This window comes from Meriones unguiculatus, chromosome 21 (genome assembly GCF_030254825.1).
Source record: "Meriones unguiculatus strain TT.TT164.6M chromosome 21, Bangor_MerUng_6.1, whole genome shotgun sequence".
Lineage (NCBI taxonomy): Eukaryota > Metazoa > Chordata > Mammalia > Rodentia > Muridae > Meriones > Meriones unguiculatus.
In genome coordinates, this window is record NC_083368.1 from 57,601,964 (window position 1) to 57,624,784 (window position 22,821).

The 22,821-nt window shown below is 50.2% G+C and overlaps 1 protein-coding gene across 2 annotated transcripts in view; it reads left to right on the plus strand.

Moving 5' to 3' along the window:
• Nucleotides 1–18,836, plus strand: part of Klhdc10 (kelch domain containing 10) — a 48,381-nt gene extending 29,545 nt beyond the window's left edge. For both annotated transcript variants that reach the window (XM_021641300.2, XM_021641301.2), the window contains 8 exons: nucleotides 3,751–3,972; nucleotides 4,973–5,127; nucleotides 7,535–7,683; nucleotides 9,654–9,738; nucleotides 10,694–10,760; nucleotides 11,755–11,802; nucleotides 13,296–13,435; nucleotides 14,267–18,836. In XM_021641300.2, coding sequence (XP_021496975.1) covers nucleotides 3,751–3,972; nucleotides 4,973–5,127; nucleotides 7,535–7,683; nucleotides 9,654–9,738; nucleotides 10,694–10,760; nucleotides 11,755–11,802; nucleotides 13,296–13,435; nucleotides 14,267–14,476 — 1,076 coding nt within the window. In that variant the 3' untranslated portion in view covers nucleotides 14,477–18,836. The remainder of the gene's footprint in view (nucleotides 1–3,750; nucleotides 3,973–4,972; nucleotides 5,128–7,534; nucleotides 7,684–9,653; nucleotides 9,739–10,693; nucleotides 10,761–11,754; nucleotides 11,803–13,295; nucleotides 13,436–14,266) is intronic.
• Nucleotides 18,837–22,821: the final 3,985 nt, after the last annotated feature.

Sequence of the window (22,821 nt, forward strand, 5' to 3'; positions counted from 1 at the left end):
CCTCTATGGAGACCCACATATATATAATTTGAAATGAAATCTTTAAAAGGTTCTTAACATTAATTACACCTGCAAAGTCCTTTTCTACTAACAGTATATTTACAGACTGTGTAGATCAAAATATGGACACTCACACAAGTTGGGTATCATCTGCCTATTCAACAGAAGCCCAAACCTCATGATAAGTTTTCAAGCCTAGTTTCTAAGAAAACCTTCCCTTTCTTTACAGGACTATACACTGTAAAACTGTTATGTTTAAGGCTGGGAAAGTGCTTGTTGTATAAGCATGAAGAACTAAATTCAATCGTATACTGAAATCCCAGCATAGGTGGGAAAGTAGAAACAAGAGGATCTCCAGGCCTGGCTGACTAGCCAGTCTAGCTAAATCATGGAGCTCCAGAATTAGTGAGATACTATCTTAGTAAAATAAAATAAGTAAGGCAGTGAGGCTGAAGAGACAATGTGGCAGCTAAGAGTGGGTACTTTTTTTTGTAGAGGATGAAAATTCAGTTCCCGCCTCTCACGTTGGGCAGCTCACAATTACTGGTAATTCCAGCTCCAAAGTCCCCACCCTTCTGGCCTCCTTGGCCACCAGCACGCATGTGTACATACCCTCCACACAGATACATATATTTTTTAAATCTTTAATAAATAAAAAAAGGCAGAGCACAACTGAGGAGGACACCTGACATCTAACTCTGGCCTCCATGTTCATACTCACTTGAGCATTCAAGTCTCTACTGTCTCTTTCACTGTATTTTAAACACTTTTCCTTGGGGTTCTCTTGAAAACAATCTCTTTATCATCCTGTAGTGTAGCGGCTGTGTTAAGTTGGTCTTGCTAACTCCCAGATGCATTTGAAACACGCAAAGATCATTACAGAACCCAACACCTGTCCCCTAGATCACCCCCCTCCCGTTTTCTCCCTTCCGTGCTGAGCGTTGAAGCCAGCCTCACCCATGGCAAGGCCCTCTCTCCTGTTGAGCTCCGTGCCATCTGTCTTGGAAACACCGTGTCAGAGGCTGCAGAGCTGGACCTTACTCTGATTGTCCCCACCTGAAGTTAAACGCAGGCGACTTAAAGCTGTGTTGTGCTTTTCCAGCTGTATGAGGTATTATGTGATGCAGGACACACACTTTTTGCTTTTGAGGAACCTTCACTCCATTTGCATTAGAAAAGCAGACGAAACAAGTGGGGAAGAGTCAGTCACAAACTAGCTCATTCTCAACTTTGTTGAGTGTTCTCTGTGAGCCTTAGGTTAGGCTGTAGGAGAGTGAATGAATGCACATTCGTTTCTCTTCCATAAATAGCTTGCCAACACCTAGAAAGACACACACGTAAGCCAGGGAACATGCAGAAATAGCAAATCTGTGGGGAACAGGGATGCTGTCCAAGATGAGGAAAAGTGGCTTCCACAAGGTCCTGCTTGAAAGAACCTGGACGCAACCTCCATGTCCTGGGAGCCCTCGCTCAGCCTTGCACAGCACACTCCTGTTTCCTGTTCCAGAGAAGACTTGGTTCTTCTCTTACGCTAAATCACAGCTCATTGTGAACTTGCCAGCTCACTGGCCGCCTCTCAGTAGACACCTATGTACAAGTTACCATACTCCGTCTTTTTTTTAAGTACTCATTTATTTACCCTCTAGCTTCACCTAATCCTGTTCGAAGCTTGAGAATGATGGGCTCACTGCCACAGACCGGCAAGTGAGACAGGAGAGGGGCAGAGAGGCTCGTTATTCTTAGTGAGGAAGAAGAGCCCAGGGGCTTCGGCGAGGCTCTAGTCTGTCACCTGGTGTCAGCACACTCAGCAGACGTTTGTTCCAGGGAAGCGCTCTGCCACAGATGCCTAGTGTGCCCGTCTTTGTTTTCGTCACTCCTGTCTAAAAGTCCTTGTTTTCCAACAATATCAATGCTTGATCGCCCCTCAGGTCTGCCTGACGTTTGAGCAGGAGGTCCTGAGCCAGGAGAGACCTAGCGGGGTGGGGCAGGGTAGACTGGGAGCGCAGCTGGGTCAGGCGGGTGTCCGAGGAAGGCTTTGGCTTGCTGAGCCCCTGAGGCCAACTCCACCCTAGTGAGGAGTGAAAGGCAGTAGTTAGCATGGGAGGGCCTTAATGAACCCTCAGGGGTTGCTCACAGGCCGGACCTGGACCAGAGTGACTAAAAGATTCATTCTTGCTTTGTCTTTCAGTTGCTCTGGTCCTTAATAGGTTTTCAGTTCTTGTTCTAAAGTATACTTTAGAAAGTGGGTTTTTTGGTTAAAAAGACACAAAAGGCCTTATTAAGTTGGTAATAAATACTTATTAGTAAAGCATATTTTTTAGGTATGTAGCTGTGTCCTAAGTACTAATGAAAGATATACTAGTATCAGTAGCACATGAAAATAGAGATGTCTTTTGAGTAATAGCAAATATTACTAGTCCATATCCTCTTTTAGTCCATATATCTTATATTGTATATCTTAGTCCATATCGTATTTTAGCTTGTTTTGTTCTATAACTATTCAAGGGTTCATGCAGACTGGGATAAGAAGTTGTAAGGATAAGTAGTGGGTTTTCTTTCTGCCTTTAAAATGACCTCAAAATAATTTGAAATGAACTAATATATGTGTATCTAATTTAATCACTTATTTATCGTATCCTGGGTATTGGGCCTTGGATATGCTGGGCAAGTACTTTACCCACTCGAGCTTAGCCCAGGTTTTTTTTTTTTTTTTTTTCTCTCCTCTTTTTGAGACAGGCTATCCCTAAATTGCCTAGGCTAGTCTTGAACTGGTGCTCTGAGCCCAGGCAGGCACTGAAATTATGGTTTTCCTGCCTCCATCCTCTAAGTAGCTTGGATTACAGGCTTGTGCCACAAGGCCTGGTCAGTTGATGTAGCTGGAACTTGAAAAAGAGCCTGTGGCTGTGGCTCACTGGTGACCCCTTGCCAGCCATGCAAGGGGCAGGTTGATTCCTGGTGTCACAAAGAAAAAAAAAATATTTAAATCTGAGAACTTACCTCCTCTCTGCTTGCCAAGTTTTGCTTTTTTTAGGGGTTCTGGGGTCCTACTGTCTTTACCAATATCTTGGAGTGTTTCAGAAGTCAGGTCTTACTTATAGTTTTTTTATTTTTGACCATTTTGATTTTAAACTTTTTTTTCTTAAAAAGCTTTTCTTAGTAATAACTTTAAACAGAATATAAAATGGTCTTTGGAATAAATGCAGGATTTTCCTTGAAAAGTTTCAGAATAGTATTCAAAGAATTCATTTTGCTCTGACCACTGAGAGCCAATTTTCTTTTTAATTGTATAGTTACATGTGTGTGTATGTATTTAGGCATGACTCATTCATGTTTGTGGTTTCTTTCTCCAGTAGTCACAATTTGATCCAGCTTGCCTGTGCTCTCCCCTCACGAGTAGGGAAATCTGACCTCTGACCTCTTAGCCTCTGAAGTACTAGGCCTCGCCTCTTCTTTTCTTGAATTCCATATTGTCAGCCATTTCCTTGAGTTTATCATGCTGTGTTTATCATGACCTCTCCTGGGAAGAATCTCTTAGTTTTTGAAATTTAGAAACCATATGAAATAAAAGACTAATTTCCTAAAATCTTAAATAGTCTCTGCAAGTGTTAAAAAAAATACCCTAAATAAGTGACATACATCCTGTGTGAGGACTCCCCCCCCCCCCCGACCCCCTTTAAAATTCAGATGCTTGTTGTGGTTGTGTGTGCTCTCCCCGTGGCCGCTTTTGGAAAGGCGCCTCTTCTTCTTCAGGCCACAGACCTCCCCCAGCTCGCAGCGGACACCGGTGTGTGGCAGACAGCACCAATCTCTATGTGTTTGGAGGGTACAACCCAGACTATGATGAGTCGGGCGGGCCGGACAATGAAGACTACCCTCTCTTCAGGGAGCTTTGGAGGTATCACTTCGCCACAGGAGTGTGGCACCAGATGGGCACAGACGGCTACATGCCCCGGGAGCTGGCGTCCATGTCGCGTAAGTGCCAGCCCTGGGGACTGTCTGAAGACAGCGTCGGGGCTGTTTGGTCTCTGTTGATGACGGAGCTGCTGTGACATGAGCAGGTGTTGTCACCGAGCAGGTGTTCGCTGTGGTTGGTGGTGATGCTGTGTGAGTCTCGGAGCTCCTGGGTTTGGTCTGACTGTACCAGTGTTGGCTTGCCAGATGAATGTTAACGTTAGTCCCTGGAAGCTGAGGTTAAGTGTCTCAGAGGCTCAGTACAAAGCGGCCTCTATACGCCAGGACCTGACCGGAGCAGCTGCAGCTCTGCTAATCAGTGCTATGAGGTGAAGGACCCCGCTTCCTTATACCGTCACTGTGCTCAGTGAAGAGCCCAAGGCTTCAGAGAGGCCTGAGAATCAGCGGCTGAGAATGAGGCTCTGAAGCCAGACTGCCTGGCATTAAATCCCAGCTCTTTTTTTCTCCTTTGTTTTTTGGATTTTTTGAGACAGGGTTTCTCTGTGTAGCCTTGGCTGTCCTGGACTCGCTGTGTAGACCAGGCTGGCTTGGAACTCACAGAGATACACCTGCCTCTGCCTCCCTGAGTGCTGGGATTACAGGCGTGTGCAACAGTGCCCAGCTCAGAAACCATAGTTTTAAAATATAAAGCTGTAGTCCTATAGGGTCCTCTCCAAGACAAAGATGATATAGTTCATTTTACTCTGGTTTGCTTCATTCTTGAGCTGTCTTGAACAGCAATGGTATTCTGTAGTTTGTAGACTCGGCATTGCTTTGCACCCTATTTTACTTAGTGAATTCTACAAGTGCATTGCTATGTATCATATATCTAGCAGTGAACCATGTGACGTAATCCACACAGTGTGAATTAAACCATTTTCCACAAAACCCTGTAGTCAGATATGAGTGATCTTAATAAAATCCTTAAAGAGGACATGTTTGAGCTCTTCAGTCTGGGTTCATGAGGGAACACACTGCAGACAGCGAACTCCTGAGCGGATGTGTGCTTCTTTCTCCCCAGTTGTGCTGCACGGGAACAACCTGTTAGTGTTTGGCGGTACGGGCATCCCGTTTGGCGAGAGCAACGGCAACGACGTCCATGTGTGTAATGTCAAGTATAAGAGATGGGCGTTGCTCAGCTGCCGAGGGAAGAGGCCCAGTCGTATATATGGACAGGTACTGATCTGTGCCCGTTAACAGTGACCATGTCTGTTCATGTTTCCTGGGCGGCGGCAGAGGGCAGGTTGCCACTGTTAGTGGACAGAGAGCCTGCTGGGATATTTCACTCTCTGTGTAAAAGTATAACTTTCCATATCTTACCTTTGTCCGTCTTGTTTTCTCCATTCTTTGCTGAGAGAGAGACAGACGGATGGACAGACAGAGTATGTTCCCTGTGCAGGCTAGAGGACTGCCTCGGGTACTGTTCTGTCGGTGCTGCCCACCTTTGGGTTTTCTTTGTTTTTCTGAGGTGTCTCTGGGATTTGTGGCCTCCTGACGGGGCTAGGCTGCCTGGCCAGGGAGTCAGGGTCTTCCTGGCCTGGCCTCATCGCTGCTCTACAAGTGTGTGTGGCCAAGCCCTGCTTGTTCTCTTCGTATCTTCTGTGGGTGTCCGGAGTTGAACTCAGGGTCTTACACTTGCACAGCAGTGTTTTGCCCACCAAGCTGCCTTCCCAGGCTCATTTTTTTCTTCTAATCCAGCTTTAAGGTCAAGAGCTACATCTACCTGGAAATGTTTGTTTATCTGGAGACAGGGTTTCTCTGTGTAGCCCTGGCCATCCTGGACTAGCTTTGTAGACCAGGCTGGCCTTGAACTTGCAGAGATCCGCCTGCCTCTGCATCCTGAGGGCTGGGATCACCACACCCAGCTCCGTAGATACCTTTAGTTGCACTAAGCCTGGAGTAAGGCTGAGGTTAGCATGGTCTGCACCTGCTCTGATGACAGGATTCTGTGAAGAGCTTAGGCTCCGTAGAACCAGCTCGTTAGGAGACCGAACATGGCTCTGAACTAAAGCACTGACCCTGTGTGTAGGTCAGTTTAGCCTTTGCTTTGTAAAGTTATATTCAGAAAGACATTTCCAGAGCCGGGCACCGTGCCACATGCCTGGGATCCCAGCACTCAGGAGGCAGAAGCAGGCGGACCTGGCCAGCCTGGGCTACAGAGCGAATGCAGGCCAGCATAAGCAGACACTGAGAGCAGCGGCTGGCCTTAGAGTAGGCACTGTTTGGCCGCTGGCTCAGCTGGGTGGCACACAGGAGTAAGCGCTGCCGAGCTGCGACTTTGAAGGGACCCATTTTGGATGACTCTATGTGAAGGGGCCTCGCAGGCTCTGAGGAGGACCGGGGCAGGGCGCAGACTTACTCCGAGGAGTTTGCTGGGGAGGTCCGCTCTGGGTTGCCTGCTTCCAGGCCGAGGCTCTGTGTGGCTCCGTCCTGGTCTTCTGACTGCTACAGGAGAAGCAGCAGCCAGTGGAGACGTTCCCACCACCACCCTCCTTGGCCTCTGAGACTCCTCCAACAGAGACCTTTGTAGGTAGAGGCAGCAGAGCCTTGCCTTTACAGGCCAAGGCCAGAAGCGTGCAGTCAGCTGTCTGTGTCAGTGCACAGGACTCACAGCTGCGCGGCTGGTCAGCTGGGTGCGGCGGGCCTGTGTCTCCGGTAGAGACGTGTTGAGCACGGCTTCTCACCTTTCATAATTTCCTTTATCACTAATACTGTTAGTGTGTGTGCAGGCGTATGTGCACGCGTGCCGTGCGGCCCACAGCATAGGTCAGAGCACAGCTTTGGGGGCTGGTTGTGGAGTGTCAGGCTTGCAGGCCAGCACTAGGTCATCTTGCCAGCCTTTCAACTTCTAACTTTTTGAGATTTTGTTGGAGTTGTTTGTTGTTGTTTTGCATTATTAACACAAGGTCTCCTATGTAGCTCAGGTTGGCCTGCAACTCACTGTGGAGCCCCTATTCTAGCCTCACACTTCTTATCTGGCCTCAGGCTCCTGAGCACTAGCATTAAAGCAAGCACCATGTGTCAAAGTCTGATAGTTTTTATTTTTAGGTTTATCCAGTGTATATGTGTCTCCCTGCATGTATGTGTCTACATCTGTGCATAGTGCCTGTGAGGGTCAGAAGAGGGTGTCAGGTCTCCCGGAACTGGGGTTTCAGGATGCCTGTGAACCACCCTGTGGGTGCTGGGAACGGACTCCCCTTCTCTGGAGAGCAGAAGGCACTCCCACTACTGAGGCATGGATCTTATCTTAAAGTGTCAAGAGCCTCGTATCTGTAAGAGGCCAGGCGAATGGTGGTGCATGCCTTTAATCCCAGCACCTGGGACGGGGCAGGAGTGCCTCTGAGTTCAGTAGGCCAGCTTAGTCTACAGACAGCGGTCCAGGACAGCCAGGGCCACACAGAGAAGCCCTGCCCCAACAAGCCAAAGCAACAAGGGGAAAACAGCCCCAGAAAGGAAACAAGGAGAACCCGAGGGAAAGCACTTGAAGAAGAGGATTTGCTAACAGGGTGGGCCCCGCTGAGTCTGAGCTGTAACGGGCGTCCGTTCAGCTCTGTAACAGTCGCTCAGGAGAGCCCCCCCACAGGCCATGGCCCTCATCAACGGCGCCCTGTATGTCTTCGGGGGTACAACTGGCTACATCTACAGCACAGACCTCCACAGGCTGGACCTCAGCACCATGGTGTGGACACAGCTCAGACCCAACAACCTGTCCTGCGACCTGCCAGAGGAGAGGTGAGGCTGGGACCGGCTAGCTTCCATCTTTCCGGGTGGGAGGTGGTTCCCCAGAACCTCGGCAACAAGAACACAGAGCAGCTCACGGGCACTTGGGTCCAGGTGGCAGCAAAGAAAGGTCTGTGGGTGGGAATCCGGTGTTCTCGGAGTGCAGGGCTTTAAGATGTTGTTTCTGTGTGCCTTTTAGTCTCCAGCATAAGAAGCTAGTAGTGTTTGAGAGGAGCCACCAGCAGCCCAGTGAGGCTCAGTCGACACCCTCTGTTCCGACCTGCTGCCTGTCAGCAGCGTGTCTGCGGCTGCGTCCTTCCAGCAGGGGGTTGCAGGGCTCCCTGTGCACAGGGACTGGGCGTGTGGGAGCTGGTCGGTAATGCTGCTATCTGGACATAACAGCGCTGTGCACACTAGGGCCTTGTAGGGGAAAAAGGCGAAGCATTTTCGCATAGTTGCCTTCTTTGAGTCATTTTATGGACATATACATTGTTGCCACCGGGAGGCAGGAGGATTAAGAATTCCAATTCTGAGCCAGGAGGTGGCCCACACCCTTAATCTCAGTCTTCAGGAGGCAGAGGCAGGCATTCTGTGAGTTTGGGGCCAGCCTTAACTATAGAGTGAGATCTAGGACAGCCAGGGCTACACAGAGAAACTCTGTCTGGACCCTCCCACCAAAACAAACAAACAAACAAACAAACACAATTTCAATTCTGAGGGGCTGGAGGGGTGGTTCAACGGTTAATATGGCTGCTCTTCCAGAGGTCTTGAGTTCAATTCTCAGGACCTGTATAGCAGCTCACAACCATCTATACCTGTAGTCCTCTATAGCCCCATGGGGTTCAGTTCTCCTAGGATGCAGAGTACATGCAGACAAAGCAGCTGTATATATCAAATCCTAATTTTTTTTTTTAAGGAATTCCAGTATTAAGAGAGTGTGTATTAGTCAGGGTTCTCTGGAGGAACAGAAGTTGTAGGATGAACACACACACACAGAGGAGTTGCTGGAGTGGCTGACAGTCCAACAGTCCAGCAGTGGCCAGGCCCAGGGATCTAGTAGTTGTTCCGCTGGAAGTTGTTCTAGCTGGGAGTCTTAGCCGGTCTTCAGAACACGCCAGGATCCTGATGCCGGGGAAGGGATGGGCTTGAGTGAGAGCAAGCGGTGCCGGGAGCGAGCTTCCCTCTTCCCTGTCCCTCATATGTGCTGCCAGCAGCAGGTGCGGTCCAGATTAACGGTGTCCTCTCACCTCAGAAGATCTGGATTAACAGTGGGGCTTCCCCGTGCTTCAAGAAAAATGCCTTCCAGGCAGGCCTAGCCATCCAGGCAGGCCTAGCCATCCAGGCAGGCCTAGCCACACAGGCAGGCCTAGCCATCCAGGCAGGCCTAGCCATCCAGGCAGGCCTAGCCATCCAGGCAGGCCTAGCCATCCAGGCAGGCCTAGCCATCCAGGCAGGCCTAGCCATCCAGGCAGGCCTAGCCACCGCGGTTAGTCAGGACACTCTAGATATCATGGATGCTCAAGTAACCACCAGAAGTAGCCGCGACAGAGCCTTCCTCTCCGGGGAAGCTTTTTCACTTCCAGCTCAGTTGCCTAGGTGGAGGTTGTAGTAGATGTTTCATTCAGCATACTGTACCTACAATTTGTCAAATATCTCAGAAACTCATAGTGTAGGGTTCTAATTAAGTACAGGTAGATACTTTATTAGATGATAGTTCTCTCTGAACAGGAAGATTGCAGTGGATCTAGAAGCTACAGATGAGCAATTGAAGAGGAAAGAAAACTGGACTCAGGGAAAGCTGGGATTACTGTTTGAGGCTGGGTACCCTCCCACTCCCTCTTATGTGTTTTCATGTCTGAAAATTTTAACCTGCTGCAGCCTGTTGAATGTGGATCTCTTTCCTTGCCAGTTAGTAAAAAACCTCACTGCTAACCCTGAAGAAGGTCATTTTCACCTAGTTGTGTTTTATTTTGTGTTTTTAGGTACAGACATGAAATTGCTCACGATGGGCAGAGGATTTACATCTTGGGAGGAGGTACTTCCTGGACAGCCTATTCCTTAAACAAGGTACTTTTTTTCATGAAGTAGCAGGTAGTGGGAGGACAGACAGAGGCACACAATCAGTATGCTTTTGTTAGTTCCTTGAAGTTTTAGCAGCTCCCACACTTCTGTGATCAGTGTTGTCTGTGATAGGTTTACCTCAGGCCTGCCACTGCCTCTGCACTGGTAGTCACGTTCATTGTGTGCCGAGAAGTCTTGAGGAGCCCTGTGCTGGGGGAGAGCTCACTAGAGCTCGAGCCAGGCCCCCAGCCTGCCACGCTCCTCGTCAGTCACCTCAAGGGAAGGCCCGCTTTCATGACTGCAGAGTCAGGCTCCTTGGGGCTTTTACTCCTCCATCCCCAGGGCATTTCAAAAACAGCAGATGGAAATCCCAGAGGAGGTCCAGAGCAGGTGACGGGGCTGCGGCCTGCCTCGGGATTTTAAGAGGCCTGTACCCTCATAGTGCCGCTTTTCTCTCCTGTTCCAAGAATGTTTCAGTTCACTGTGGAGATGTGAGAGGCTGCAACAGCACACAGGGCACTGAGACGCTCCTGTGCCTCTCCTTCTAGACCCCTCCCCTTTTTTTCTTCAGTTTTTCTAAAACTGCTCTTCAAAAGTTTACCTAAAAAAATGTGCCATGGCAGAGAGGTACAGGGGGGATACAAAGTGAAGAAACTGTAATTAATAAAAATAAAAATAAAGAAATAGAAAAAATATTAATGTTCATAGCTACAAAAAAAAAAAAGTGCCTTCAGCCAGGCGTGGTGCTGCACACCTGTGATCCCAGCACTCAGGAGGCACAGGCTGGTGAGATCGAGGCCAGCCTGGTCTACAAAGTGAGTCCAGGACAGCCAGGGCTACACAGAGAAACCCTGTCTTGAAAACAAAAAAAAAAAAAAAAAAAAAGAATTAGCTTTCGTTGTAACTAAGATTACAGCCATTTACTTGTACATATTTTCTCTTTTTTTTTCTGTTTTCCAAGATACATGCATACAACCTTGAAACAAATGCATGGGAGGAGATCGCAACAAAACCTCATGAAAAAATAGGTAAATTAAAAGTATTGATTCATGTCTTTAGCAAGTGTATCTTATATTTCAGTTTTTTTTTTTTTTTTCGGGGAGGGGAAGGGTAATTTTCTTAAGTTACCACTTAATCTATTTATAAAACTGGTATTAGAAGTTACTTATAGGGGGCTGGAGAGATGGCTCAGAGGTTAAGAACAATGGCTGTTCTTGCAAAGGTCCTCTGAGTTCAATTCCCAGCAACCACATGGTGGCTCATAACTATTTATAGTGAGATTTAGTAGCCTCTTCTGAAATGCAGGCAGAATGCGGTATAAATAATAAATAAATAAATAAATATTAAAGAAGTTATAGCCAGGCACCTGTAATCCCAGAATTCAGGGGAGGCAGAAGCAGGTGCTGTGAGTTCGAGGCTAGCTTGGTCTACAAAGTGAGTCCAGGACAGCCAGGACTACACAGAGAAACCCTGTCTTGAAAACCAAACAAACAAAAAGACAGAAGTTACTCACATATGTCTTGGTTATCCTCTCATAGTAGCCGAGCAGAGAACTGGGGAGGGGTGGGTCCGGGTTTGATACAGGGTCTCTCTGTGGAGCCTGGCTGTCCTGGAACTTGTTCTTAGACTAGGCTGCCTCAAACTCGCAAAGATCGGCCTACCTCTGCCTCCTGAGTGCTGGAATTACAGGCTTGCCACTCCAGCTGTGCGGAGTAGAGAGATTTTAATAAGGATCATTAAGTTTTGTGGCACAAATGCAGAAAACACAGGTGACATAAGAAATAAGGCTGCCAGAGCTGGAGAGGTGGCTCAGGGTTAGCGCACTGCTCTCCAGAGGACCTGAGTTCAGTTCCCGGCCTCAGGCAAGTCACAGCTGCCTGTAACTCCAGCCCCAGGTGCCCTGCTTTCTTCTGCTCATCTCCGAGGCACACACATGTGATGTACACAGACACACACACAACAGGGGAAACAGTTGGTTGTTTTCTGTGAATAATGCAATTCCTGTATTTATGTATTTGACAGGTTTTCCTGCGGCCCGAAGATGTCACAGTTGTGTTCAAATAAAAAATGGTATGGAGTCTAAATACAGTTTGCTTCATCTCTGTGATCATAGCTCCTTAGAATGGCTGGTTCCTAATTAGCTCCTGTACATAGTTTTGGACAGCACCTATTTCTTATAATTTAAACTTAAAGGGCACTCTAGAGAGTTTTGCCACTTGGCAGTTTTCAGAATGTAAACTGGTTTTCTGTCCGGGCTCTCAGAAAAACTCTGGTGATCAACACGCGTTTATTGAGCCACGGCCTCTTGGCACCATCTGCGCTTCTCACCCTGTGAAGGCCTGCACGGTCAGACCTCGGTGCCCAGGCCGCCAAGACTGTCCTCACTTCTGCAGAGTGTTTAGCATAAAGTCTGCTCTGTTCTCTCTGATGGGAGAACTCTGAGTTCATTCTTTGGGCTTCCTGTAGCAAAGGCCCTGTGTGATTGCAGAAAGCAGCAGCTACTTTATTTAAATATGATAATGACTCTTTGGCTAACATTCCTGGCGTTTAACTTATAGGACATTTTATAGTTTTTATAGTTGGATGTACCTCCTTGAAAACCCCCCCCCCCCACTCCTGGGAAAGGGTGCGTACAAGAACTTGATTGCCTGTGTATTTTTAGCATTCCAGTTCAGATTTAAGTAGTATTTATCTGCCATTTTATGTATACACAGGGACTGTTTTTAAAATTATGCTTCTGATTTTTGGATAAGATTTATAGGTGGTGACCCTGTTCTAATTTGCCTCTGAGGATGGAGCTATGCTTTAAAGTTTTTCTTGAATACTTGCCAAAAAAAGTTCCTGGTCTATTTTATAGTTTAATTAAGTATTGGCTTAAGCTTGGTCCCGACTTGAATTAGCCATTTATTCATTTGCTTCCTGGAAGCCACACTTTTTATAGGTGGGGCTTCTGGGCCTTTGAAAGGTCACATAGACTTTACTCCAAGTTGTACAGTAAGTGAAGAAACAACTGGCCCAGAGCAACAGAGATCAGGGAAGCTTTTGCTGTTATGACTGAAGGCCAGATTGCATATTGCAGTGAGCATTTCTCTGTGGGCAAAATGTCCATGTGGAGGATATTTGTCTCTGGGAGTAAAAAAATGCATGTTCCTTCCAAGATGTTCCTCAGAAGAAGAGTTTGAAAACTAGTCTGCAGCTGTGTTTTGTTTTGATTAGTGTTTTCTTGACTAGTGAGATTTTGAGCTTCTCTTGGAGACTGGGAAGAGCGGCTGCCTGCTCCCTCCAGGGCATCCCCCTGGCGCGGCGTAGCCAGCCTCTCCAGGGCCTGGTCTTTCCCGACCTCAGTCTGCCTGTGTCCAGCCCACTTTGGCTGTTTATTCACTTCTGTGTCTGGAACCTGGACATACTTGAATCAGGAACCTCGGTGTGAAGCCTCCTGAGAGGCTAAATGTCCCAGCTGGGTTGAGGAGTGCCCGGCCCTCGGCTCACCCTGCGCTGCGCTCACCCTGCGCTCGCTGCCTGCTCCTCTCCTGGTGTACCACTGCTCTCTCCTCTCCTGACAGATGTCTTCATTTGTGGGGGCTACAATGGAGAAGTGATCCTGGGAGACATCTGGAAGCTGAACCTGCAGACGTTTCAGTGGGTGAAGCTCCCTGCCACCATGCCGGAGCCCGTCTACTTCCACTGCGCAGCCGTCACGCCTGTGAGTTCTTGTCCTCATGGCATCGCACACAGTTGTAGATGTAAGGACAGAAGGTGCTGCTATCAGCACACTTGGGGAAGTAAAGGAGGGAATTTATTACATCCAAGCTTAGAAGAGCAGTATAAATGCCCAGGAAATTCAGTATGTGGTGTTTTAGGTCCTGACAGTCAGTACTAAGGTTTCCCAAGAGAGCAGAATGATGATACTGCAGAAACGCCATCTTCATCTTGTACGACCAGGGTTTGGTATTTGGGGTACTTAGTATACTCTAAATTTAATTGTTAATGAAAAGTTGTTTGTAGTTGAAGCTATCACTCACACACACACACACACACACACACACACAATAACCACACCTTTAATCCCAGCGCTCAGGGGGCAGAAGCAGGCAAACCTCTGTGAGTTCAAGGCTATCCTGCTCTGTAGAATGAGTTCCAGGAGAGCCAGGGCTTCACAGAGCAACCCTGTCTAAAAACAAACAAGCCAAAAACCCAAAACACAATAAAAGTAAATTACAAAACTCTAGAACTGGCCATGGTAATACCGCTGTCTGGGAGGCTGAGGTGGGCAGGAGAGTTGACTGTAAGAGCCCAATTCCAGCTAAGCGGTACCCAAGCCTCACATCTAAAACAGAGCCAAAAGCCCTACCAAAATCGTATTCCTTCTTTAGTAACCCAGGAATTGGGCCAGCACTCGTGGGTTCTGCAGAGGTTAAGATCAGTGAGAAGCTCAGTCTGTGGTGCTGTGTGTTGAGCCTGGCATGGACCAGCGCTGGACCTAGCTTGTGGCTCTCCCTCCCCTATGAACGTGTCCTCTCACATCTGCTCCTAGGCCGGCTGCATGTACATCCATGGGGGCGTGGTGAACATCCACGAGAACAAGCGGACGGGGTCGCTGTTTAAGATCTGGCTGGTGGTGCCCAGCCTGCTGGAGCTGGCCTGGGAGAGGCTGCTCGCGGCCTTCCCCAGCCTGGCAAACCTCTCCCGAACACAGCTTCTGCACCTCGGACTCACACAGGAGCTGATCGAGCGCCTGAAGTGAGGCCTTCCGGACTGCGCTGAAACTGGAAATGTTAATTTAAAGAGACTCCTTATTTATGGGCAGTGCAGAGTGTACCACCAGGAGGACTGGTGACCCTGACCAGGGCCTTATTCCGAAAATACATCCGATGCCTTTCTGGGAGTGGCTTTACGTTGATGGACACCTCTCTGGCGTGCTTTCTTCCCTGCTCTCTCCGTCCTGCCCCATAATGCACCCACACTTACGCACCCCTCTCTCCCGATGAGTTGAGGGGACATCGGAAAGTACCTTAATAATGGCTAGGAATCAAGAGAGAGAAATCGATGCTTTTTTTTTTTTTTAAAAGAAATTCTGAATATATTGCCCATGTCTAGCTAGCACTACAGATTAAAGCGTCATCAACCAGCACAGCTTAGAAAGCAGCAGCGGTAGCAGGGAGTCTGGGAACTGGAGTGAGGAGGATGGTAACCTCATGGTCTTGCAGGGCGGTGTTGCATCTGGACGCGGAGTTAGTGTTTCTTAGCTGTGTCTGAGTGGCTGGACTCACAACAGAGGTTGATGACATGGTGGAAACAGAACTGACCTTGGGGAGAGCAGGCAGTTCAGCAAGCTTTGATTATTGCGCCCCTCAGCCTTTTGATGCTCCCAAGGTTAGCGTTGGCCCACCAAGACTGAGCATGTCTGTCACCTCGCCCTCTGCTGTCATCTTTCAAGCTAAATGTATGGTGTCACATTCTTTCCAGGCAGTCTTGAACTTCCCTTGCGCTTCTTAACGGCTTTAAATATGTCTTTGACCTGTTGATAGGGATTTGTAGATTTTAAGTGTGGTGTGAGTGTCAGGGCAGTAGAATAGAACACCCGCCTCCTTCAGCCCTGCTTGTGTTCGCTTCTGCTTGGGGTCATGGGCTATCTCGTAGCAGCTCTTAGACGTGTTCCTTTCCTGTCTTTGGACCACGCTCTTGTGTTTTCCTGAGCATCCAGTTCTCTGTTCCCTCCTGAGCTTGTTGCCTCCTCTCACGTCTGCTTCAGTGTCCACGATGCTCTAATTGCCTGGTAACTGGGTAGAAGGTCTTAGGCAAAAGGCTTATCCTTCCTCAAGAAGCAAGTGCCACTGGAAAAACCAGCAGGGGAAGGAGTGAAACTGAGCAGCATTTGCTTTTTTTGATGAAAGATTTAGTTTTAGTTTGTTTTGTTAATTCTAGAAAGAAAAGTCACCAAAGTTTTCACTTGTTTTGTCCTCAGGCTGCTAGAAGCGTTGAGGGAGTTACTTGTGGAAGCTGTGGGCATCCATAGGTGTAGCCAGGATGCCAGAGGCCTGCGGGAGGATGCAGCAGCCCTGCCTTCGCTAGGCCCGCAGAGGGGGCTTGCAGGAGATTTCCAACACATTTTTCCTTTAAGTGCCTCTCTTTCACCTAGCTTTAACATTATTATTTTCCTTTAGTCCGGGGGAGACGTCTCCGGTTTGTGTGGGCGTGAAGTCACTCTGAGTTGTACTTCGGAGGCCCTGTGCAGTGTTCAGCTCTAGGCGGGCTCTTGGCGAGTGCCCCCGGCAGGCCTCGTGCCCCCTCCGTGTGGGTTAAGTTAGTGGAGCCTTTGCTTTGCGGCCCTGAAGGAGGCAGGCACATCTGTGAGTCTGCGTCATCTGAGGAGTGAGGAGATGGGTGCTCCTAGCGGTCCCTCCCCAGATCTCGCCTCTCCCTGCTGGTGCGGCTTTGCTCCTGCCACCCCCGCTAGGCCTCTCTCTCCAGGCTGCCTGAGCCACACTGTGAGCTCAGACAGTGACTACCTGGCCTCTGGACACTGGTGGAAACGCCTCCCAACTGAGTAAGCTATGTTTTCCAGGGTGACGGGATTTTTGTCATTGGTTTATGTAGGGACCAAAGACGGAATTGATGTTCAGCCCGTGTGCTTTGACTCCCATGGTCCTTGGAATACACAAAGGCCTCTCTGGTTACACCGGAAAGCTGGAGAGAGGGGTCCGAGTGATGCAAGCCAAACCTGCCATCACCCTCTTGAGCCTTTGGAAGGTAGTTTTCTTTGAGATCGATGTTGGAGGCCTGTCATCAACCACCTTCTGTATCTTTCAAATACATGTGTGGTCTAAAGTGTCTTTGAATAGAACACTAGTAAAAGTGGTGCCGGGAGAAGCCTGCGTGCCCCAACTGCCCACACGCACAGGTTCTGGATGCCAAATGACTGTAGAGCAGGACTTAGAGGAAGGTGCCTGGGTTTTTCTCTTACCGGTCACCAGCTTTTGTGGTGTCTCTGTAACCAGCACTTGGATTCCCGGTGGCATCACCTCATGTGTGGAAGGTTCTGCTGCCTGCTGCTCCTCTGCGTCTTGAGGTGCTCCTGGCCACTTTCCCGAAGTCCTGAAAGGGAAGTGCAATATGTAGACAGAGCTGTGCAGAGTGGGTGGAAGCGCGGCTGAAAAGCGGCCTCACTGCTTTTTCCACCTGTCTTGGGCGGCTCAGCTTATTACTTTAGAGTGAAACTATGCCAAGAATTTCCATAAGCCAACTTCTTGGTAGAGCTGGAGTTTTTTTCAAGTCCATGTTTTCTTCTTCTGGTTCATAAAAAGTTACTTTCCTCAGTTTGTGAGAGTAGAAACCCCCATTCCTGTTTGCACTGTCTCCTGTTTGCATGCCTTGCCCCGGAACAAGGATGTCCGCTTGAAAGTGTTGCCCAAGTAGAGAATTAAAACATAGTAACTCAGTTTTTCCACATACACACCGATTTATCTGGGAATGTGGTACCTTATTAAATGATGGCTTTTTCACTCTAAGGTGTTTTCCACTGCACGGGAAATTGTGAAGCAATATATAATAGACTGAAACTTGCTCTTCGGGGCAAACAAAATCTTTTCTTTCCACTGGCAGAAATCCTCTTTCAGGGCCTAAGGACTTGATATAAAAGCTTGCTTTATGGCATTCCTGTCCCGCACAGAGCTAGATTTAAAAATTATATCTATAAAGAAAATATTAACATTTCTAGATTGGAAGTATGACAGTGACCTTTGGTTGTTCACAGTAGCAAGATGAAAGCACAGACAATTGAAATCGTAGATAATCAGTATTTCAACTTTTCTGTTAAACAGTTGATTTTTCTCTTTCTAGTCCTTTCCCGCAAACACCTCCTTTTCAAGGGACTAGTAATTAGGAAGGGAAAAAAGCCCACAGAGGGCTGGCAGGCCGCCACCAGGCCAGGGCCCTGGTTAGCCTTGAGGTGCTGGGCTCTGACATCGGACACAGGTGGAACCCTGCGGGAGATGGCGCCCTGAGTGCAGCCTGCTGCTGAGTTCTCTGCTGCCTCCTGGCCAGAAAGAGCTCTTCGTTCCTGTGGGAAGAACAGGCCGTGGCTTACAGGAGCAGAAATCCCACCGTTTGAACACATTTTGTAGCCCTTGACTTTGGCGTCACCTGCAGTCTGGCCTCCTGGTGTGCAAAAAGGTGCCACTACTCTCTTGGACTGTGCTGGATTCTGTCTCCCGTAAAAGCAGTTTGGTTTTCTGTGGTCCTAGTGATGCTCAGAGCGGCCCCTCCCACCAGCTCTCTGAGGTAGCCCAGAAAACCATTTTCCCTTTTGTTTTTCTGGTTTCCTGTTGTTGAGCTTCGGGGTGAATGAGGGTGTGTTGTTACAGCCGCCATACGTTTCAAGAGCTAGTTACCCCAGCTGTAAGTCCCATCAGTCCCCAGGGACCTTAGGACTCTGAAAGTGTTGGCATGGCCTGAAGGAGGTGCGTGGGGTTCTGAAGCCCCCATGTGTTGTCACACTTCCACACTTGTGAAATTTGAAAGAAAATGCTATCTCCCTTGTCTGGTGTGGACAGGAGCTCTGAGCCGCGCTTTGACGGCATCTTCTTGGTGTCTTTCCATGTTGTGGATTTCCTAACTTTGGGAAGTTTTCTCAAGGCCCCACTTCGCCTGCACAGGGGGAGTCAGGGTGTGCAGAGGAGAGGCCGATTTCACTGAGTAGTAATTGCTGTTGTGTAGTGACAGTCAGGAACAGGAAGGAGGCAGCAGGAAGCTCGCTGGCGGGTGGCGCCTGCACCGGAGCGTGCCAGTGTCTCCCTGCGGAGAGCAAGGAACAGGCAGGAAAGGATGGCTCCTCTCTGGGCCCCTGCAGCTCTTCCTGCGGGTGTGCGAGGCCACACACAGTGCTTGCCTTACTTTAAAGCTATTTGCCACAGTCCTGTGACGTAGTGTGGGTGTCCTGCAGTCTGTGTGCATGCCATGTGGTCCGGACAGCTTTCCCACCTCCCCTGGTTCCCTACGAGCAAGTGACTCTGCCCTGAGATGTCCAATCTGTACTTATGTACCTTGTCAGTGTTCGCTGTTGGTTTTCTAAAACAATCTGATGAATAAATCTCTAAATCACTCGGTCCGCGTTGCCGTGACTGTCTGCACTTGTGCGCGTGTGGGTCCGCCGGTTTGACGGATGCATCCGTCCTAGCTGCGTCCCTCTGCCTCCAGTCGGCGCCACAGTCAGCCTCGCTGTGACCGGGGTGTGCCCCCGTCCCCCACCCTGTGTGGCTGTCCCTGCTCACCTCGTGGAACTCCTGCACACTCCGGCTCTCAGCAGGAGCCGGCCGCGGCGGGCTGCTACTGCGCCGGTTCGCGTGCCCACACCGGTGCCCAGCAGCTCTGCCCAGTGTCGGCCTCCCTGAGGAGAGGCGGGGAGAGGCCCGGGGACACTCAGGACTTACAGCCCAAAGAAGAGGCCGGACTTGAGTCCTGTCCTGGGGTTCTCTGAGCGCGAAGCTCAACGTTAAGTCCGTCCACATCTAGAAGGCTTGACTTCCAGAGTTGGACACATCCTCATTTCTGTCCCCACTGGCTTTTTCTGAGGACAGATCCCTTCTCCATTACAATGCAAGTGTACAGTGAGAAAGGTTTGCGCTCGCTTAGCTGCTGGCGAGACAGTAGGTAAAGTGTGCTGTGCCCGCGCTTACATTGTCCTCCTGGAGTGTGCGCCCTCAGCCCCACCAGAGAGAGGACGTGCACCCTTTCAACTGCTTTTTGTTTTTATTTTCTGAGACAGGGTTTCTCTGTGTAGCCCTGGCTGTCCTGGACTCACTCTGTAGACCAGGCTGGGCTCAAACTCACAGAGCCCCACCTGCCTCTGCCTCCGTGTGCCAGCATTGCTGGCCCCCCTTTAACTTTGATACTTTTGACCTGCAAGAGCCTTGATGTAGACTCTTGCTAAAAAAAAAAAAAAAAAGAGGCACAGTGACACATGCTTTTTATCCCAGCACTCCAGAGACAGAGGCAGTTGGATCTCTGAGTTCAAGGTCAGCCTGGTCTACATAGTGAGTTCCAGGACAACCAGGGCCATACAGAGAAACCCTGTCTCAACAAAACAAAATAACAACCAAAGAAAAAAACCAGCTGGAGTTCCAAGGTGGTTGTGAGCTGCATGGGTGCTGGGAACTGGACTCCCCGGGCGCAGTGCTTTCGACTGCCAAGTCACCCTTCAGTCCCCGAGAAAGACTGGGCCTCGCTGCTCCTGGGCCTCGAGTTATCCATCAGAGGGAGCCTGGGCACGCAGGACCATGGGGCCCCAGCCCTCGGGGAGTAGGATGCCTGCCGAAGGCTGTAACTGGTCTTGGGGCTACTGCCTCTTGATCTGACCCCAGGATTGTCGGTTCCACCGTGTCTGGTGTGCTCACTCACGTGCGTGAGGCTCACTCACATGTGTAGTACGGGCGTGCACATAGTAGGAGGTGCTGCATGTTAGATAGGAAGCACAAAGCCAGCTGCAGACCTAGTGTGTGAGCCGCTGGATTCTAAATCACGTGGGGCTGGCAAGATGGTCCAGTAGGAAAAAGCCTTGCTGCACAAGTGGCCGCCTAAATGTGATCCGAAAACACGCACGGAGAGACGTGCCCGAGGGCTATTGTGTGCACACACATGCAATAATCATTCAAAAGACGATATGTATTTATTAACAGTGAAAAATTTGGGGTCCAAATCCCCAAAACTCAGTTCTGGGCGATAAGTTATTTTAACAAATCTCTGTTCTGTGGTGGCTGGTTAAGGGATCTGGGAACCTGTCTCACAGTCTCTCTCTCTCTCTCTCTCTCTCTCTCTCTCTCTCTCTCTCTCTCCCGCTGGTTCCAGCGGAGAGCTGCAGCCCCATGGCCAGAGTGACCATTGCCTGTCTGTGTCCTGTCACCCTGACCGAGAATGACAAGCCTGATCACACGCGCTCTCCCCCCTCCCCCCAGAACCACTGAGGCAGTAGTGACCGGCAGAGGCAGTAGTGAGACTATGGCGTGCTGACCTTTGCCCAGGGAGACTTGCATGGTGCTGGTCACTGCCGCTCTGTGGGCTGGGGGAGGGCGCAGTGACCAGGGAGCATATTAAGGAGAGGTGGGAAAGACAGTATCCAGAACAAACAAGCATCGCATCGTAGTCTCAACGAGTTCTGTAGGCTGGCGTGAGGGTTGCGATAGCAAGGGGAGAGGGACCCTGCCTGGCATGTGCCAAGGGAGCGGCTGCCTTCCCAGCATCCCCTCGCCTTAAAAAGCAGAAATCACCAACTTGCTTTACGAGATAGTGTGAATGCACCTCTTCTGCAAAGCCAGATGTTTGAGTGGTTGACAGGGTTAAGGCCCTCACGTGGTCAGAGGCAGCTCTGGCATTTGGGAATCTTTGGTTTTGTTTTTTTGTTTTTTTGTTTTTTTTTGAGACAGGGTTTCTCTGTGTAGCCCTGACTGTCCTGGACCAGGCTGGCCTTGAACTCACAGAGGTCCACCTGCCTCTGCCTCCTGAGTGCGGGGATCACAGGCGTGTGCCACCACACTGGGCTTGCATTTAAGAATCTCTTAAGAGCTAGTCCTAGAGGGGAAAAATGAAGAAGGTGTGTTTTTTAAAAAGTTGTTTTAGCTGTGTGCTTTCATCGTGTTGCCCAAAGCTCATTCCTCGCTGGCTTGCCCCTGCACCCCAAGCCGGACGAGTGCTGTGCAGTGTTGCAGTGTTACGCTGTGTTTTAGTGTTGTGCATGGTTGTGCAGGGCTGTTTTCCTTCGCCAGGTGAAAGCAGGTGGAGGGCGCTTCCATGCCGAGGGGAGCCTGCGGCGGGGAGGGGAGCCTGCGGCGGGGAGGAGAGCCTGCCGTGGACTCCCACGGCTCCGGCACCGGAGCCTCCCAGGTGGGAGGCCGCGCACTGAGGCTGGAGGACGGGCAGGGACAGGTGCGCTGGGCCCCTTGCTATTTCGGTACCTGACTCCAAGCCAGGATCTTTACAGGAGCTGGGTCTGTGAAACTGTGGGGTCCGAGTGTGCCACCTTGGAAGGAACAGGAGATCAGTTGATCTTTTTTGCACCTTCTGACAAAAGCTACCAGAAGTCTGGACCGAGGAGATGCTTATCTCCACCAGTATGCAGAATTTGCCCACCCTGTCGTGAGGGAGCAAATTTAATCCTAGCCAGGGGGCTGAGGCCCACAGTGACCCCACCCTCCGGCCAGGAAGCTCAGGCTAGGCTCCGAGATGGCAGCCTGTGCTCCTCGGCCTGCGCTGCCGCCTCGCAGATAGGGCCTTTGGGAACATGACTGTGGCGCTCACAGCTGCCCGCCCCCATTGTCCCTGCTGGTAGAGCCCAGTCTGCAGCCAGCCCGGCATGTCTGTGCAAGTGGGCGCTATGAGTGCTGTGCTCTAGCTTTCCATCCCAGCGCCTGAGGGCCCAAGTGGCCCAGGCAGGTGGGTCTCTGAGCTTGAGGCCAGCCTGGGCTATAGAGCAGGTTCCAGCCTGGGCTTCTCAAAACCAAACCAAACCAGAAAGCAGACAGAAACATTTTATTGGAACATGAGCTGGAAGGTCCCAGCCTTCCCACGAGGACAGGCCAAGGTCAACCACAGTGTGTGCCAAGGGAGGCAGTTAGCAGCTCTCCCAAAGCCGGGACTGGGCACCGAACCCACACCAGCACCCCCGGTTGTCCCCCCCCCCCCAGGCCCCCCAGCCAGTCCCTCAGAGCTCCCGTGTCCACACTGGTTTCCCTGGCGCCCCCTAGCGGGCAGCGGGGTGGGCGGCTCAGGGCCCAGTCGGGCCACGAGGCTGGCGAGGCTGGCGCGTCCGGTGGTCATGCCACCGGCCTTGAGGCCACCGACGGTGCACAGCCCGGGATCCAGGCAGACAGACCCCGGAGCAGGGCTTCTACCCAGCAAGCACACCGGGAGAGGAGGATGGAGGAAGCCAGCGGATGGCTCGGGGGGCACAGAGAGCTGGAGGGATGGCGCCCAGCTCCAGCTGCCTTCTGCAAGGGAGGAAGCCGGCGACAGAGCCTGAAGACCTGGGGGAGGAGGGAAGGCCCCGGGGATGCAGATCTGTGACCAGGGCTCTCAGCCAGTTGGGAAATTTGAAGGACT